Consider the following 13,837-nt stretch of genomic DNA (forward strand, 5'->3'; position numbering starts at 1 on the left):
GGTCAGACTACGTGACCAGTGATGGATCTTGCGCCACTATTTGACGGTACAAGCCCACCCCCGAGTCTTCAGATCCAACAGGTGAGACTTGCGGTTTAGTAGTGGTGGAGGTTGCACGGACGGCTCCACTCGTTTGTGAGGTCTGGCGTGATCGTTTCATGCCAGGGGCATGCGGATTGCCGCGAGTGCTCATGTCCCAAGCGGGTCGCGTGACGGTAGCCTTCATAGAATGGCTGTCTTCTGAAGCGTTCACACGTGTCCGCGTGCTGGGTGTGGTTTGAGTTCGCCGGCTCATGGGGCGTGTAGAATGAGGGGGGTGATCGGCCGAAGCTAGACGAGTCCCAAACTTAGCGTTCGCAGAGGACTCCCTGCTATAGGAGGACGTGCCGCCTGGAGATACACGACGTGTTGAACCAACGCCGCCATGTTGCCTGGGCTTGAGAACAGGTTTCTGGAGGGTGATCCTGTCTGCACCCCAGTATGAGAAGCTCATTTTGCTCTTCTTGTCCGAGTCGTCTGACTCTCCCTCGCCATCTTCCTCATCGTCAGGGAGAGGGACGATCTTAGGCTGCGCAGCAGACCGTGCTTCTGCTTTGGAACGTACGACGCTACAAACTGCTCAGCAGACATCAGTGACACGAGCACAAAACACATACTCTTCCATAGAGACAACCCCTTCCTTGGGTTGGACGACATCTCCAATCGCCCAAGTCTCGATCTATGCCATATTGAGAATAAGTCAAATAGTGTGATCGGCGCTTTACCTTGAGAAACTTGTACATGTTCCTGGGCTTCGTGTGCGAATTTCTCCGCCCTGTCGAGGCATACTTTGACTTTCCCTGCATCTCTGGTAACGAAGTCGCCCTCGAGTTCGTCCCTGAGACCAAAGGTAACGATGTCGTCCCCGTGCGCTGGCACCGTAAGACGACATCATTAAATACCACAAGCCAGAGGTCCTTCTTCCCCCCCATGCCTGAGCCCGTGCCCAGCACGTCACTCAGCCGGCGGAATGAATTCTTGCCCTTTACGCCCTTGGCGTTTACGACTGGTGGGGGGCTTGACCCTGAGCCTTTTGACAGACCTGAGTCGTGCAGCGACCCAAAAATCTGCCGTTCCTCCAGCAGCAACCTCGATGGCTTCGGGATCGCAAGCTGCTTCACCTTATCAAGCCCCTCGATGCGGGCAAACACATCGCGCGTCTTGTCACGGTCCTCTTTCTGGATCTTCTCGTCCTCGATGCTGCGTACGATCGTCTCAACTTCTGCGACCATCTGCAGAGTACTCTCATACTCAAACGTGCTCGGGTCTGTGTGGAAGAGTAGGTTTTGGAAGAGTAGAGGGTATTTGAGGAGGCGCTGGAAGGGCTTTGAGAGGGTGATAGCAAGCCCGGTTTCACCTTTATCGGCCGCCAGCTCTTCCAGCCGCTGCAGGGACTTGCAAACTTTGAGCCATTCAGCGGCATCTTGGTTCTTGGGCTTCTTGGCAGCGCTTGCGGTACTCAAAGCGTTATCCACCTGCTCAAGTGCACGTTCAAGATGTAAGACGTATGTTGCGTAGCCTTGGAAGATATGTGACTAAAGTAGCATGAGCATATTGCGTCAAAGAAGAGTTCTGACACTCACACTCGAGACAAATACATCCGCGAGGGACCGGACAAGAGGGTATTGTTCCTCGTACCGCTTCAACAGGCCTTCGCTGAGCTTAACATGTCCATCAAGCACGCCGCTTTCAATAACTTCAAGGCATATGCGTAGATCCTCAGGCAGGAGGTGCGGAGGGACTGCATTCTGGAGAGGACTACTGGCCTGTGAGGTCGAGCGCTTGAACTTGCGCAATACCCGAGCGCCTTGTGGAGGAGTGGTCTTGGCACTGTCTTTACGCTCCCGCTCCTTATCCTTGTCTCCCAGTGATTGAGAGGAAGCCGTAGCGAGCTTGCGCTGAGGTGCGGGAAGGGATGCGTGCGAACGGGAAGGGAAAGGGACAATATCGTGTAATTTCGTTGCTCTACCACCACTGCCTCCCCCATGATATGGAGAGCGAGTATGGCTTGGACTAGCATGATTAGTTTGCAGCCCCTCGCCTAATACGTCCCCAGCATCCTCATCACTTTCATCATCAATTTGAGGTGTCGTGGTAGCGAGGCTGCGACCATCTACAGGTTTTGGAGCTGCATCCGCAGGCTTAGAGGCTCCATCAGCACGGAAGCCAAGTGGGCTCATGAAACGAGCAGCGATGGGTAAGACGTCGATCGATTCCTGTGGTGACTCAACCCTGCCATAGTCATCGTACTCGTTGAATGGAGTCGGTGTAGGGCTGACAGGAGGCGGCGTGGCGTAAGGGTGGAGAAGGGGCTCTATGAAGGATTCTTTCATTTTTGTGAGGTCATTTACGTATCTGTAGCGAATACAACGATCGCATCAGGATCAATGGATCAGTGTGTGGAGGAGCAGCGCACCGCTCTTCAGAAGCCACGATTTCCCAGAGGACTTCTTGACGAGTGCGTTCACGGGGACCAAGGTTGCTGACAAGGTCTTCTTCTGCAGCCTCGCTCCATGAGGTGACTGCGAGAATGCGGCTGCTGGCATTGGACATCTGAGAATAGGGCGTGGTGGAGCGCATTGAACCTGGGTAAGGGGAGACTGCTGTGCGTGTACTCGTGGCTTTTGCAGGATTGGTTGATGAAGTAGGGGCTACAGTGGTAGACGTGGATGGAGAAGAGATGGCAGTAGTGGTAGTAGACTTTGCAGCGAGGTCAGTGCGTGATGTTGAGGCGGCTGTGGAGATTGAGCCACGCGTGTCTTTGCCATGTGTCGCCTGAAAACGCGACACGGTGGTTTTGAGCGGGGCGCCCGAGGGCGTCTGAACGATTTGAGAGGGGCTGGGTACCGATGTATCCGGAAGTTGGGTATTAAGAGGCGAGGGTGTCGGAGGGGGTGAGAGGAAGGCTACCTTTTTCTGTACGTCGTTTGATGTGGTACTACCATTTGCCTTGCGACGATTTGCAGGGTCCGAGTCGTGTGTAGACGGGGAAATGGTAAGGCCGACGCCACTGTCGTCGTCAAGGGGCTCCTCGATTGGAGGTAAAGGGCGAGCACAGATGTCGGGAAGTGGTTTATGCGATGAAATTGAAGTAGGAGTTCCTGCACTGGTATTGACTGTACCTGCACTACTGGAGCGTTGCATTTGAATCAAGCTGGGAGAAGCGACATGTCTACTACTGGCGTCGATTGCTGGTCTACCGACAGGCTCGATAGAGAGCCTCTCATTGGTAGGAGGCCAGGTTGGGAGTGGTGGAAGTTGAACTAGCTCACGCTTTTCTCGGTTGGGGGGTGAGTGGGAGTTGGTAGAGGAGTTGTCGCTGCGGTCCTTGGTCAAAACAGAGAGATTGTCACGATCTTTTTCTTTCTCTTTTTCCTTGTCCTTGTCCTTGTCTCTGTCCCTGTCCTTTGATGACAGGCCTCTGTTGAACCTGTTCAGAAATGCTTTCATGGCCGTGGGGCCAGAATGAAAGAATGATAGTGACTAGAGCAAAACAAGTTGTGGAGCAGTGAAAGTGAAAGGTGATTACAAGCAGTGACTGGCAGACAGTTAAACTGAAGTTGTTTAATGCTGTACTAAGATGTTGTCGGTAGCTAGGATCACGACCGTTACAGTAGTCCCTCATGTCGGACTCATGGTACTTAATAATAATATCCTTTCATGGCTAACCCTTTACATACACAAACTCACGCGGATGCACCCTCGTGTTCATCGTCTCTCGGATGCGGCAAACAACCAATGATCTCCTTGTAGAACTCGCTGTAACCACAAGGTATATATATCTCCTTTCACTCGACTGTCAGTCCGGGATCATCTAAATCGCTCGCCCTCGGAACACCGTAGTCGGCAGTTTTCCTGATGGCCCGTGTCCTGCCTCACCTTAGATGACAGCAAGAATACTGAATTCATCATACTTTCAAATTTCTAGATACGACCTACGCAGAAACTCACTATTGGAACCAACTCGAAAAGGTCGTGATGCCGCCTCCGAATCAGCAACTCACTTGATTGTGCTTGCATCCAACTTGCACCTCCCACATTCAGTCTGGAAGTTCGATATCCTCTCCATCGTACCTCCGAGTGACAAGACTCTTAGGAACCGACGTGAGGTGTACATCCTGCAACGGAGCATTCTTTTGAACGTTTCCTGTCAAGCAATGACGAGGTACATCCTCAATAGCGCACCGAGTAGTTACCATGCTCGTATGATTCCCGTTTGTATCTGATCAAGAAGTTCTCTTTGTGCTCACATGTTCCACAGCTCCAAGTGGTCCATCAGAGAACCGGTGGACAGATTCTTTCTCATTTCATGGCATGCAGCCACAAACAGTGATTTCCCGGATATCCTCCATTACCGTAACTTGACACTGAATTTCGATACCATCGTACGTATATGCAACCGGAATCATCGGCGTGAGTGTCCATAAGATGCCAACCGCACGTTCGCCCTACTGCATATCTCAGGACTGCAGTTCTAAACAATACACCGAACTTTTACTTACTAGCTGACGAGTTCACAAGGGATATGTTGCTTGATGTACTAATTACAGAATCAAAGATGCCTTCACACTAGGGCGGCCCAGGCAGTGTTCAAATCTACTCTGTATCGGATTAAGGATATATATTAAACTCGATATAGATAAGTCACTTTGCCGGAGTGGTTAACGGGATCGCCTGCTATACAGCGAAGCGGTTGGGCTTTGCCCGCGAGTGTTCGAATCGCTCAGGTGACGCATTTTTTGACCGATTCGAGACAAATTTTTGCTATGGATTGAACTTAGCCGAGCGTGAATTACGAAAGTTCCTCTGAGATACCGGTTACTGACGGTTACCGAACAGGCTCAAAAACTTTTTTTTAAGTCGCAACCGTCAAAGCTTAAGAGTAGAGTAAACTGTCACCGCTGAGTGATATTTTAACATTTCAATCCGCACTCGTTGCTCTCAAATTCACCCTACTGCCTGGAGAGGTTTAGTCAGTTTGATGATGTGGCAATGCGGATAGGACCTGGTTTTTGATTGAATCACCTGCGCAGTTTAATTTAAATAATCTCGCACAGCGAATGAAGCATATAAAATATTAGAGCGACTTCTGGAGCCAGTTTTATCTAGTACGAGCCTACAATGGTCGCTCCCATAGTCAATACAGGAATTCAGACGTCGAAGGTAAGAATTCTTTTCAGATCAGGTTTATTGACCACAACTACTCTATAGTATTGCAATGGTACGTGAATTTTAAGCTGAGAGTATACACCATCCTCATTCTGAATATGTGCAGTGGCTGGTCTAGGAGCTTTGGTATGTCTACACGCCATGGACGATATCTCTTCTTATGCTCCATAGATTTTTGACTATTTCTTAACATTCGAACGTGAGGTGAGTATTTTCTTCATAGAGTTCGAACATCTCTTTGACAAATGTTGCAAGGTTCGATGGACATGGAACAGGCGCTGGAACATCGCTCGCATTCTTTTTGTAATTTCACGTTACATGGCCTTTGTAGCAGCTGGCATGACTTCATACGGTAATCAGCTACCCGTATCTCCTGGCGCGGGACATTGACAAATGACTAGCTGCTATTGCTACACGAGTAAACGACAATGTCTGTGTTTTGCTTATGTGGTCGTTGAATGAACTCAAGGACATCGAATACTTACAGTGCTCGCACTACAGCACGGCATCAAATGGTGATCGATATCTTGAACAGTCAGCGCCTTGTCACTGATTTTCACTGCAGCAATTCACATCCTCAGTATTGTAGCTGCTGAAGGTTCGCTTCATGCTCCACTGTCTTCTAGGCTTGAAATATATATATTTCCTATACAGGTCTTTTGGTCATTCGTACATATGCGTTCTGGAAGCAGAACAATAAGCTCTTGGCAGTGTTACTGGTCTTAGCAGCAGTACGTTGGTCTAGCCATGCGTGCTCATTCTCATCTTCTGTTGATGTCGCAACGTAGATTTGCATCGCGTGTGCCGCCGGTGTCACACGAGTTGTCAATAATATAGTAGCACAACCAAATTCTTCAGTTGTTTTTGCCTTTTTGTTCTTTCCTTGTTGTAGTTGACAATTTTTATTTTCAAGATGCCCTCACAAGCAACTGCATCTTTGAAGCAGGTCGCAGCAGCGCCATTCAGTACGGCTTTCTTGTAGCCTACGAACTGTGTAAGGATATCTCCTTTTCTTTTTTTTTGGCGCGATTTTCCAATTACATCAACCTAGTTCTGATGTCTTTAATGGTATTCAAGAGATATCAAGACTACAGAGATTCCGACAGCCGTCTAATGAGAACCTTCTTCCAGGGCACAGTGCAGTATATGACTGCCATAATTCGTGCGGTGACCTTTTGTTCAATTTAGTATGTCCTGTGCTCAAGCCCTTATTCCAGTTGTTTCTGTAGCCAATATATTAATCATTTCTGTGGTGCCGGTAGGTTGCATGATACATCTGCTCATTTGAGAAAATTTGCTGATTTCTGGAAGCAATCATATGATGAGATGATGGACTTGTGCGTGGCAAATCATTTAGAAAGGTCTGATGAACGAAAAAAAAACTGATGCATCATGACAGGCCACAACTTGTCCTCCACAGTGTGTTGGCATCCCGTGTATTGTTTAGTCTGCGAGAAAGTGATCACGAAACCGAAAAGACATCATTGCAACTTGATTGATTATCCTACAGTTACTGTATGTCCCGTCAGAACGTATACGTAGTATAAAATAGATACCGCCTATCAAGGGCACCAAACTGCAGGAGATTGTCACGAAGCTCATCTGGTTTCCCTGTTTTCCATCTGCACTATCATCTTCTAGATTGCTATTTATCTCTTCCAGTGAAATCATTCATCTGTCCAGTACTTCTGACGGGACAGAATTAGCCCCTGAAGTTCTTGTAGATGCTTAGATCAAATGTTGAGTGTAGGTAAAAGACGGCGTGCCTGCGAGACTACCCCATCCCTCGAGTAGAAGGCAAGCGAATCAAGTCTAACAATATTTGTCTTTCATAAAGCAGCACAAAATCAAATAGAAATACAGTTCGGCTGGTCCGACTCGCCGGGTATGTAGAGCCAATGAACCATCTAACCCCAGAGGTATGCCTGATGGGCATACCTGTCACCCTTGACATCAGCAGCATTGATAACACTGTTGATTTCTGCGATGTCTTCCGTAGACAACTCGATATCTCCTGCAGCACAATTCTCTCGAGTGCGCTTGGCATGCCTGAAATAATGTCAAGACCCATAGCAACCACATATCTCGACAGGGACTCACGAGGAACCGGGCAAAGGGATGACATGCTTGCCCAACGATGCAACCCAAGCGATGCTGAGTTGAGCAGAAGTGACGTTCTTGCTCCTCGCAATCGCGGTCAACGCATCAACAATGGCAAAGTTGTGTTTAAAGTTCTGTAAAGTTGTGATGAGGTTGTGATCAAGCGCATGTCGGGGAACTTACATCTTCCTGGAAACGAGGCAGTGAACGGCGTAAATCTCCCTCTGCAAATTGTTGTGAGCATGAAAGATGAATATCGCAAACCAATAGTCTTACCCGGAATGTCCTCGGGCCTCTTGATTTGACCGGTCAAGAACCCACGACCAAGCGGGCTAAATGAGATTGTGTGTCAGGTTAAAGCAGGCGTGTCCTATCATGACACGCACGAGTATGTGATAACAGCAATACCTAGCTCTTCGGCAGCTGCAATGACTGACAAAATTGAAGATGAGCTACTCCAACAGGGATTACAGGATATTATGTCCGATGACGTACCTTTCTTGGCTTCCTCTCCGTATTCCCATGGGCTGACCTCAATCTCGACAGCAGCAATGGGGTGTATCTGGAACATACTGAGAAAACGTCTTGCAAAGACAGTCATACTATCCACATACAGCATTACCACGCCGCAGGGTTTCAGCGCTGCATTCCGACATGCCAATATGATCTAGTTTACCCTCTTGCTTGAGTTCAACAAGGGTCCTGATCGATTCTTCCAAAGAGACATTGGGGTCTACACGTGCACTCTGGAACAAATCGAGGCGCTTGGTGCCGCGAAGCTTCTCGTTAATGAGTTCGACGCTTCGTCTCAAGTTGGCGGGTCTGAAAGTCAAGTTAACTCATCATCATCATCATGAGCAACTGATACTTACGAGCCGTCGGGTAGTGGCACTGCGCCAGGTCTTAGTCCTCCCTAAAAAAAGTCAATCACGACAAGGCGGGAGCGAGGACAGATTTAACCTTGATGGACAAGAAGGTCTTATCTGCGTAGTCTGGGTACTTTTCGAAGAACCTAGCGATCATCTCGAGGTTGGCAGTCGATAAATTGTGCCCGTAGAATTCCCCTATGACTGGATTGAGGACACATGTCTTATGTCGAAGACCTTTACCTACCTCCGTTGAGGAACATCTTTGTGCCAGGAGGAAGGGCATCCACGCCAGCCTTGATAGCCTCAAAACACTGTTCGTCTGGGACTTGGTTGGGCGTCCATCTACATAATCGGTCAACGATGCGAGCTTGATTCGATGATATCAAGAAAATGAAATGCACGTCATCATCATCAATCCATGCTGGGAGGAAAAAGGTCAGAAGGAACTTTTGGATGAAGAGCAACATACATACAGCTACTTTACCGACGGTGACGTTAGATGCAGTACCGCCGAGAGAGGTAGTGACTCGAATACACATTCTGAATACTAACAGGTAGATTGAAGTTCTGGATCTAGGGTAGGTTGCAGGAAGCTGGAGCTGTCTTTATAGCTGCCTAGGAAGTACGCGTTAGTTGCTGGCCGAAACGTTACGCAGTGTCGGCAGATATGATTATTGAAAGGGGGGAACTTTCTGTAACCACCACCGTGACGTAGGCTGTACTTGTCATTTTGGTGACGTAAGCTGCATCGGCAGAAACGTTGCTCGACCTAAATATAAAAGTTTGTTGAGAAAGTGGATCATAGGAAAGAGCTATCAGCTACCCTAGGAAGACCTCCTGCCGCGGTTCCGAACTTACCACACCGCGATTTGTAATCCTGGTAACGCTCCGGTAATGTAGAAACCCGCGAATTGTCTACACGTTCTCTCATCCCTGTACACCCCAGTTTTACTTTCACGGATTTGGCCAATCGAACTTCCCTTCTCGACACTAGGACTGCTAGTTATGGTGCCGGACTAGGGAAGTTTCACAGGTTCTGCGACATTTTTCGATTCCTGAGCACGACCGGACGGCATCCTTGAAACTATTGCACTCTTTCGCCTTGTGGACTGTCACGGACCCTGATCCTAACAACCCACTCTTAAGTGCGGAGGGTACCTTTGAACCAGTCGCTCGAATATCTCTCAGTCGTACGAGCCTGGCATATCATTCAAGGGTAGCTGCCATTTCTATCAGATCCGTGCCACGACCGGGTAAATTGGTCGCTGCGGCGGTGTCTAAAGCCACTCTAATGCCTTCAGCTCTCAGAGTAACCCTCGTATTCACCTTACTCGACGCAATGCATTCTTCAGCCATGACCTTCGAAATAACCCTTACGCTCGTCTGTCTTCCTCAACGAGCGAAGATGGAAGCCATGCAGCTTTAGAGCAAATTTGCGACGGCCAGCCTTCACGTACATGTCGATGGCACGATTTGAAGTTGCACAATACAAGTCATAAAAAGCCTGCTTGTCCCCAATAGTTAGTATGATCTCGTGATTGCTTATCCGCCGCATCGATGAGCGTTTATTGATTTGTTCTAATGCAAAGCAGTTTCTTCTATATATGTTGTTGCAAAAGGCGGTTTTCTGGGCAAATGACCTACTTTGATGCCAATCATATCGAGCTGCAAAGAAAATCAGGGTATGGCAAGAGTCTCATCAATGATATCTGACCTGAGTCTTGGCTAATTCAAGAAGTTCACCTTTATTCGCACTGAATCGTGCAAGCTGAATGTTATCCAGTTCTGTCGCAGTAGCACGCGATAGGCGGGTAGTCGCACCGGTCTCGCTTGTCAATATTAAAATCTGTCTTTATTTTATCAAGGACGGAGGTCTTCATGTTGAAGAACTTGCGGTCTGTGGTCTTGACATCAGAACGAACGACATGCACAATGATCCATTTTGATTCTTCCGCTGGGATATGGAAGAATGCCAGTCTTTGATCTGTTTCTTCACATTTGTCTTGTACAAGTCGTTATCCTGAATATCTTGTCAGGTAACCGCTACCACTGGTTCACCATGTTTACCTCGCACGTTACAACGTAAAGGTTGAGTAAGGGCTTTTCTAACAGAGTGATTGGTACTTGTGACGTGTGTTCATCGCGGAGAGAATCCAAAGGAACAAGAGTAAGTTCAAGTTCCTGAACGGTTTTGAGATTCGGTCGGGAAGCTGACTTCCAGTGAATGCTCCGAAGTGGTAGCTGAGATTGCAAGGCAGCTAGCATTTGCCTCCAACTCTCTGAGGCCAGAAACGACACTGGCGCAGAGTATGTCACTAGGACATTCTGATTAGACATCCGAAGGTGCCGAGAGTTGCTATACTGTGGACGCAGCGAAGAAAGTACAACAGCCGGTATACACTGAACGTCGGACGAAGTCCTGCCAAATCCTAAGCGCTGGATGACGATGGTAATATTACGTCACGTCCGTTTAGCGTTAGCTCAGGACCGTGTAAAATTGGCAGAACTTGCGTTTCACAAAACGTCCTCCTTCATTGACTCCTTCGACACTCCCCACCGCAACGTACGCTAATGATGAAAAACGGTTCAGCAAATCCATCCCGTAAAATGCGCAAGCGTGGCTCAATTGACGTCGTGGACGCAAAGGTCGCAGTTGACCTTGCCACAGCTCAGACATATTCTGAAAATGTCTTTCTTTTCGTGCCTAACCTCATCGGTGCGATAGCTCTGCTGTGTTGATATATTATGCGCTGATTCAGATATTTGGGTCACATAGGGTACACGCGCGTCATCCTTGCTGGGCTTTCGCTCCACTTTATGAGCTATCACCCTAAATATTGCACTCTTGCATATGTAATATCATGTCTATTGGATGCTGTGGACGGTCAGGTTGCACGAGCCCTAGGACAAACATCGAAATTTGGTGCAGTGTTGGACATGGTCACGGACCGGTGCGTCATCTCTTCCTATCATTCCTCCAAACGCCTCCTGCCTTATCTCACAACGCGCACTTCTAGCTGTACGACATCATGCTTGCTCTGCTATCTATCGTCTGCATACCCGAATTTCGCCATGGTGTTCCAGTTTCTTATCGCGCTTGATTTTGCTAGTCATTACATGCACATGTACAGGTGCGTTCTGAGCCTTCGTTCTTGCTTATCCAGCCCTCACCGAATATCATTCAGCTCACTCGTAACTGGTTCGCGGAGCCACAAGCTCGTGACAAGTGAAGTCAGTCGTATCCTATGGTACTATTATAACGATTCCGTGCGTTTTCCTCCGTTCGCACGGTATGGCAGCCTAAATTGATCCCGTGCGTAAAATAGCGTACTCTGTTCTTCATGTGCGCAGGCAACGAGCTTTTCTTTGTCTCTCTATACCTCATGAAATGGGTACACACACCTATCGGGCTCGGCGTCTACTCCTCATGGCTCGCGGATCTCACCTGGCCCGAACTCGTCGCGATCCCCAGCGCATTCGTCTGTGCAGGGAAGAACATTATTAATCTCGTACAGCTCTGGAAGGCGTCGAAGATCCTCGTAGGGGTGGACCTTGCAGAGCGTGCGCATGCTCGTGAGGTCCAGGCTAAGAAAGAGTGAAATGGGTTCTTGGACGGACAAATATCATACATACTAGTACATATGCTGCTTTGTGCATAATGCCAATGGGACGGTGTAATCGCATTCCTTGTTTTTAATATAGTAAGCTTAGAAAAGATAACTAACTCGATGTCTAACTGCAGACTACGCCAGTCTTCAACGACACTGAATCTTTTTGATGCGGTACGCGAAGGATGGTCCAAGCGGAATTTGCCGCCGAATATACGCGTCTTAAGCATAGGGGGTCGGTTGTCTTTGTCTAGGAAATGGTAAGGATCCACAGTAGGAAGGGGAGACCATACGAGGTGCACGAGGACGGCGCGGTTACGCTTGCCCACCTCAAACCACCCGCATCCGAAAAACCAAAGTATAAGTCATATTCATATTAAACAACTTAATTAACTAATATCACTAGAGCAAGTCATGGAGGCAGATGGACCATTACAAAAGAAAGTGAGGGGTATACGACTCAGTCATGTCCGTCTTCACTAATTACCATAACCCTGCTCCTTCAACCAGACGAACTTGACTTTACTGGATGCTGGCTGAAGTACACACCCACACCGATGCCAACAGCTGCCAGTATGATGATGATGGTGAGCCAGAAGCAGATCCAGCGTTTTCGTCGGGCAGAGCGGGCGTGTTTAACTGCAACCTCGGTGTGCTTTTGCCTGCAAGGAAATTAGTGGGCATGCGCATACATAGGTAATCATAAAAGCTGCATACCCTCCCTCGGTGTCATGTGCGACACCTGCAGCTGCCGTCTCGATGGCGTCAATTTTCTCTTCTTGCTCGCCTAGAAGGGTGGCCATCTGAAATATGATGAGTATCCTTAGCAAATACATCGTACATGCAAGGATTGCACCTACATCATTAAATAATTGAGCCAGCTCTCCGAGGGTCTGCTCAATCCGGCGAATGTCTTGGTGTCGTTCCTGGACTTCTCGATATGCAGCCCGTGAGTCCCCGTATCGGTTTGACGAAGTGAGCTGTGCAGCAGAGATAAACAACACACTGCTCTTCTAAGAGGATAAAGGCTCACTGCTTGCGCAAAGATTTGACTTCCCCCGCCTTGGTCATCATTCACCACGGCAGCAACTTCGTCAGGCGTAGCACCGGGTTTCACTGGGTATTTAAATTAAAATGTGTATGAAAGAATAGGAAATGAATATACCTATTTTGAACTGTCGCTCCACACGCTGACGGTACTGCTGGCGATACTGGCGTTCAACATCCTGGTACCGCTGCAAAGTGGCCATAAATTTTGTCCGAACGACATCAATCTGACGACTACGTCAACAGCTGTGTAATACAGAATGGAAGGGTGACATACTCTGTTCTTGCGAATTTGAACATCCGGGCCTGCACCAGCGGGTTTCTCAAGGGCACGGATACGGCTAGCGAGACTGTTGCTAAGCTGCCTGGTCTCGTCTGTAAGGCGTTCGAGCTGAGTTGCGTTTGCTTGTGTTGCTGCATCATCCAGGGCGTTTAGGGAACGTGAGTGGAATTCAGCGACGCGAGTGACATTGTCATCAAAGTCTTGGATAGAGTCTTGAATGGCGGTGGCCTAGATTGAAATGCAGGTTCGTACCTAGAGAGATAATAGTTGAAAGAATAGACATACCTCGGCATAAAAGGCGGACAAAGGGTCTGTTCCTGTACCATTCCCAGTGCCGTTTGCAGAAGGTGAGGGGTGTGCTTGCATCTCATAGTCCCCCTGTCCCGGATCTGGTGTAGCATTCTGCCGTTGCGCCTAGAAAAAGTGTCCGTCAGTATGTTTTAGCATGAATACTAGAAAGTGAATACTCTGAGAGCAGCCAGTCTGTCGCGACCCATATTTCGTGATAAAATCCCAGAGTGGTTGATGTGAACACGCGCACGGCCGCAGTGAAGGTTCCCGTTATTACGTGAGAAACGAATTCAAGTTAGTTGGCTTGGTACACGTTGTAAGGTCGTTGCAATTGTAGACGATGGCAGTTATAATGATGAGAAGAGTAGTACTCATCAAAGACTAATATAATAGAATGAAATCTAAGTGACAGTCGCAACCGACCACTGAGA

At 48.3% G+C, this 13,837-nt stretch overlaps 6 protein-coding genes and 1 non-coding gene across 7 annotated transcripts; 3 read left to right on the top strand and 4 right to left on the bottom strand.

Moving 5' to 3' along the window:
* Positions 1 to 7: 7 nt before the first annotated feature.
* EDB93DRAFT_1246237 (Dbl-like domain-containing protein) lies at positions 8 to 3,489 on the bottom strand (the record flags this gene model as incomplete). Its single annotated transcript, XM_041452422.1, has 5 exons — positions 8 to 608; positions 657 to 718; positions 765 to 1,574; positions 1,623 to 2,394; positions 2,456 to 3,489. The coding sequence occupies 5 exons, from the start codon at positions 3,487 to 3,489 to the stop codon at positions 8 to 10; spliced, it is 3,279 nt and encodes a 1,092-aa protein (XP_041312122.1).
* A 1,193-nt stretch (positions 3,490 to 4,682) lies between these two features.
* Positions 4,683 to 4,772, top strand: EDB93DRAFT_t14. Its single transcript has one exon. It is a non-coding gene; the product is annotated as a tRNA-Ser (tRNA).
* A 388-nt stretch (positions 4,773 to 5,160) lies between these two features.
* On the top strand, positions 5,161 to 6,940 carry EDB93DRAFT_1334742 (uncharacterized protein; the record flags this gene model as incomplete). The annotated part of the gene is made up of 16 exons (XM_041455293.1): positions 5,161 to 5,202; positions 5,251 to 5,260; positions 5,315 to 5,334; positions 5,380 to 5,412; positions 5,464 to 5,560; positions 5,610 to 5,723; positions 5,774 to 5,806; positions 5,863 to 5,939; positions 5,997 to 6,065; positions 6,122 to 6,173; positions 6,260 to 6,370; positions 6,426 to 6,466; positions 6,520 to 6,545; positions 6,608 to 6,627; positions 6,656 to 6,723; positions 6,761 to 6,940. The coding sequence occupies 16 exons, from the start codon at positions 5,161 to 5,163 to the stop codon at positions 6,938 to 6,940; spliced, it is 993 nt and encodes a 330-aa protein (XP_041312123.1).
* On the bottom strand, positions 6,682 to 8,993 carry EDB93DRAFT_1219711 (NADP-dependent oxidoreductase domain-containing protein). The gene is made up of 11 exons (XM_041451126.1): positions 8,651 to 8,993; positions 8,579 to 8,598; positions 8,422 to 8,519; positions 8,269 to 8,372; positions 8,181 to 8,221; positions 7,923 to 8,130; positions 7,695 to 7,870; positions 7,585 to 7,640; positions 7,492 to 7,532; positions 7,309 to 7,442; positions 6,682 to 7,257 (listed from the first exon to the last, which is right to left on the bottom strand). Exons 1-11 carry the CDS (start codon positions 8,714 to 8,716, stop codon positions 7,116 to 7,118), a joined length of 1,086 nt encoding a protein of 361 aa, XP_041312124.1. The 5' UTR covers positions 8,717 to 8,993; the 3' UTR covers positions 6,682 to 7,115.
* Positions 8,994 to 9,951: 958 nt separating this feature from the next.
* Positions 9,952 to 10,616, bottom strand: EDB93DRAFT_665055 (uncharacterized protein). Its single transcript, XM_041457039.1, has 3 exons — positions 10,252 to 10,616; positions 10,072 to 10,197; positions 9,952 to 10,023 (listed from the first exon to the last, which is right to left on the bottom strand). Exons 1-2 carry the CDS (start codon positions 10,512 to 10,514, stop codon positions 10,170 to 10,172), a joined length of 291 nt encoding a protein of 96 aa, XP_041312125.1. The 5' UTR covers positions 10,515 to 10,616; the 3' UTR covers positions 9,952 to 10,023; positions 10,072 to 10,169.
* Positions 10,617 to 10,657: 41 nt separating this feature from the next.
* On the top strand, positions 10,658 to 11,874 carry EDB93DRAFT_1121221 (CDP-alcohol phosphatidyltransferase-domain-containing protein). Its single transcript, XM_041448534.1, has 5 exons — positions 10,658 to 10,893; positions 10,954 to 11,128; positions 11,195 to 11,308; positions 11,363 to 11,444; positions 11,504 to 11,874. Exons 1-5 carry the CDS (start codon positions 10,749 to 10,751, stop codon positions 11,774 to 11,776), a joined length of 789 nt encoding a protein of 262 aa, XP_041312126.1. The 5' UTR covers positions 10,658 to 10,748; the 3' UTR covers positions 11,777 to 11,874.
* Positions 11,875 to 12,133: 259 nt separating this feature from the next.
* EDB93DRAFT_1121223 (t-SNARE) lies at positions 12,134 to 13,830 on the bottom strand. Its single transcript, XM_041448535.1, has 8 exons — positions 13,583 to 13,830; positions 13,401 to 13,529; positions 13,110 to 13,343; positions 12,951 to 13,059; positions 12,819 to 12,901; positions 12,646 to 12,765; positions 12,503 to 12,588; positions 12,134 to 12,447 (listed from the first exon to the last, which is right to left on the bottom strand). The coding sequence occupies exons 1-8, from the start codon at positions 13,610 to 13,612 to the stop codon at positions 12,288 to 12,290; spliced, it is 951 nt and encodes a 316-aa protein (XP_041312127.1). The 5' UTR covers positions 13,613 to 13,830; the 3' UTR covers positions 12,134 to 12,287.
* Positions 13,831 to 13,837: the final 7 nt, after the last annotated feature.

The sequence above is a fragment of the Suillus bovinus genome (genome assembly GCF_016758785.1).
Source record: "Suillus bovinus strain UH-Sbo-P2 chromosome Unknown EDB93scaffold_5, whole genome shotgun sequence".
Lineage (NCBI taxonomy): Eukaryota > Fungi > Basidiomycota > Agaricomycetes > Boletales > Suillaceae > Suillus > Suillus bovinus.

Excerpts from the sequence above, each read along its gene's own strand:
- EDB93DRAFT_1219711 (XM_041451126.1), bottom strand. The coding sequence starts at position 8,716 with ATGTGTATTCGAGTCACTACCTCTCTCGGCGGTACTGCATCTAACGTC. Across the intron at positions 8,520-8,578 it reads CATGGATTGATGATGATGAC|ATGGACGCCCAACCAAGTCC; the intron begins GTGCATTTCATT and ends CCGATTATGTAG. Across the intron at positions 7,443-7,491 it reads TGCCTCGTTTCCAGGAAGAT|AACTTTAAACACAACTTTGC; the intron begins GTAAGTTCCCCG and ends ACAACTTTACAG.
- EDB93DRAFT_665055 (XM_041457039.1), bottom strand. The coding sequence starts at position 10,514 with ATGTCTAATCAGAATGTCCTAGTGACATACTCTGCGCCAGTGTCGTTT. Across the intron at positions 10,198-10,251 it reads CTCAACCTTTACGTTGTAAC|GATAACGACTTGTACAAGAC; the intron begins GTGCGAGGTAAA and ends CAAGATATTCAG.
- EDB93DRAFT_1121221 (XM_041448534.1), top strand. The coding sequence starts at position 10,749 with ATGATGAAAAACGGTTCAGCAAATCCATCCCGTAAAATGCGCAAGCGT. Across the intron at positions 10,894-10,953 it reads TTTCGTGCCTAACCTCATCG|GGTACACGCGCGTCATCCTT; the intron begins GTGCGATAGCTC and ends TGGGTCACATAG. Across the intron at positions 11,309-11,362 it reads CATTACATGCACATGTACAG|CTCACTCGTAACTGGTTCGC; the intron begins GTGCGTTCTGAG and ends AATATCATTCAG.
- EDB93DRAFT_1121223 (XM_041448535.1), bottom strand. The coding sequence starts at position 13,612 with ATGGGTCGCGACAGACTGGCTGCTCTCAGA. Across the intron at positions 13,344-13,400 it reads TGTCCGCCTTTTATGCCGAG|GCCACCGCCATTCAAGACTC; the intron begins GTATGTCTATTC and ends ATTTCAATCTAG. Across the intron at positions 13,060-13,109 it reads TTCAAATTCGCAAGAACAGA|ATTGATGTCGTTCGGACAAA; the intron begins GTATGTCACCCT and ends CGTAGTCGTCAG.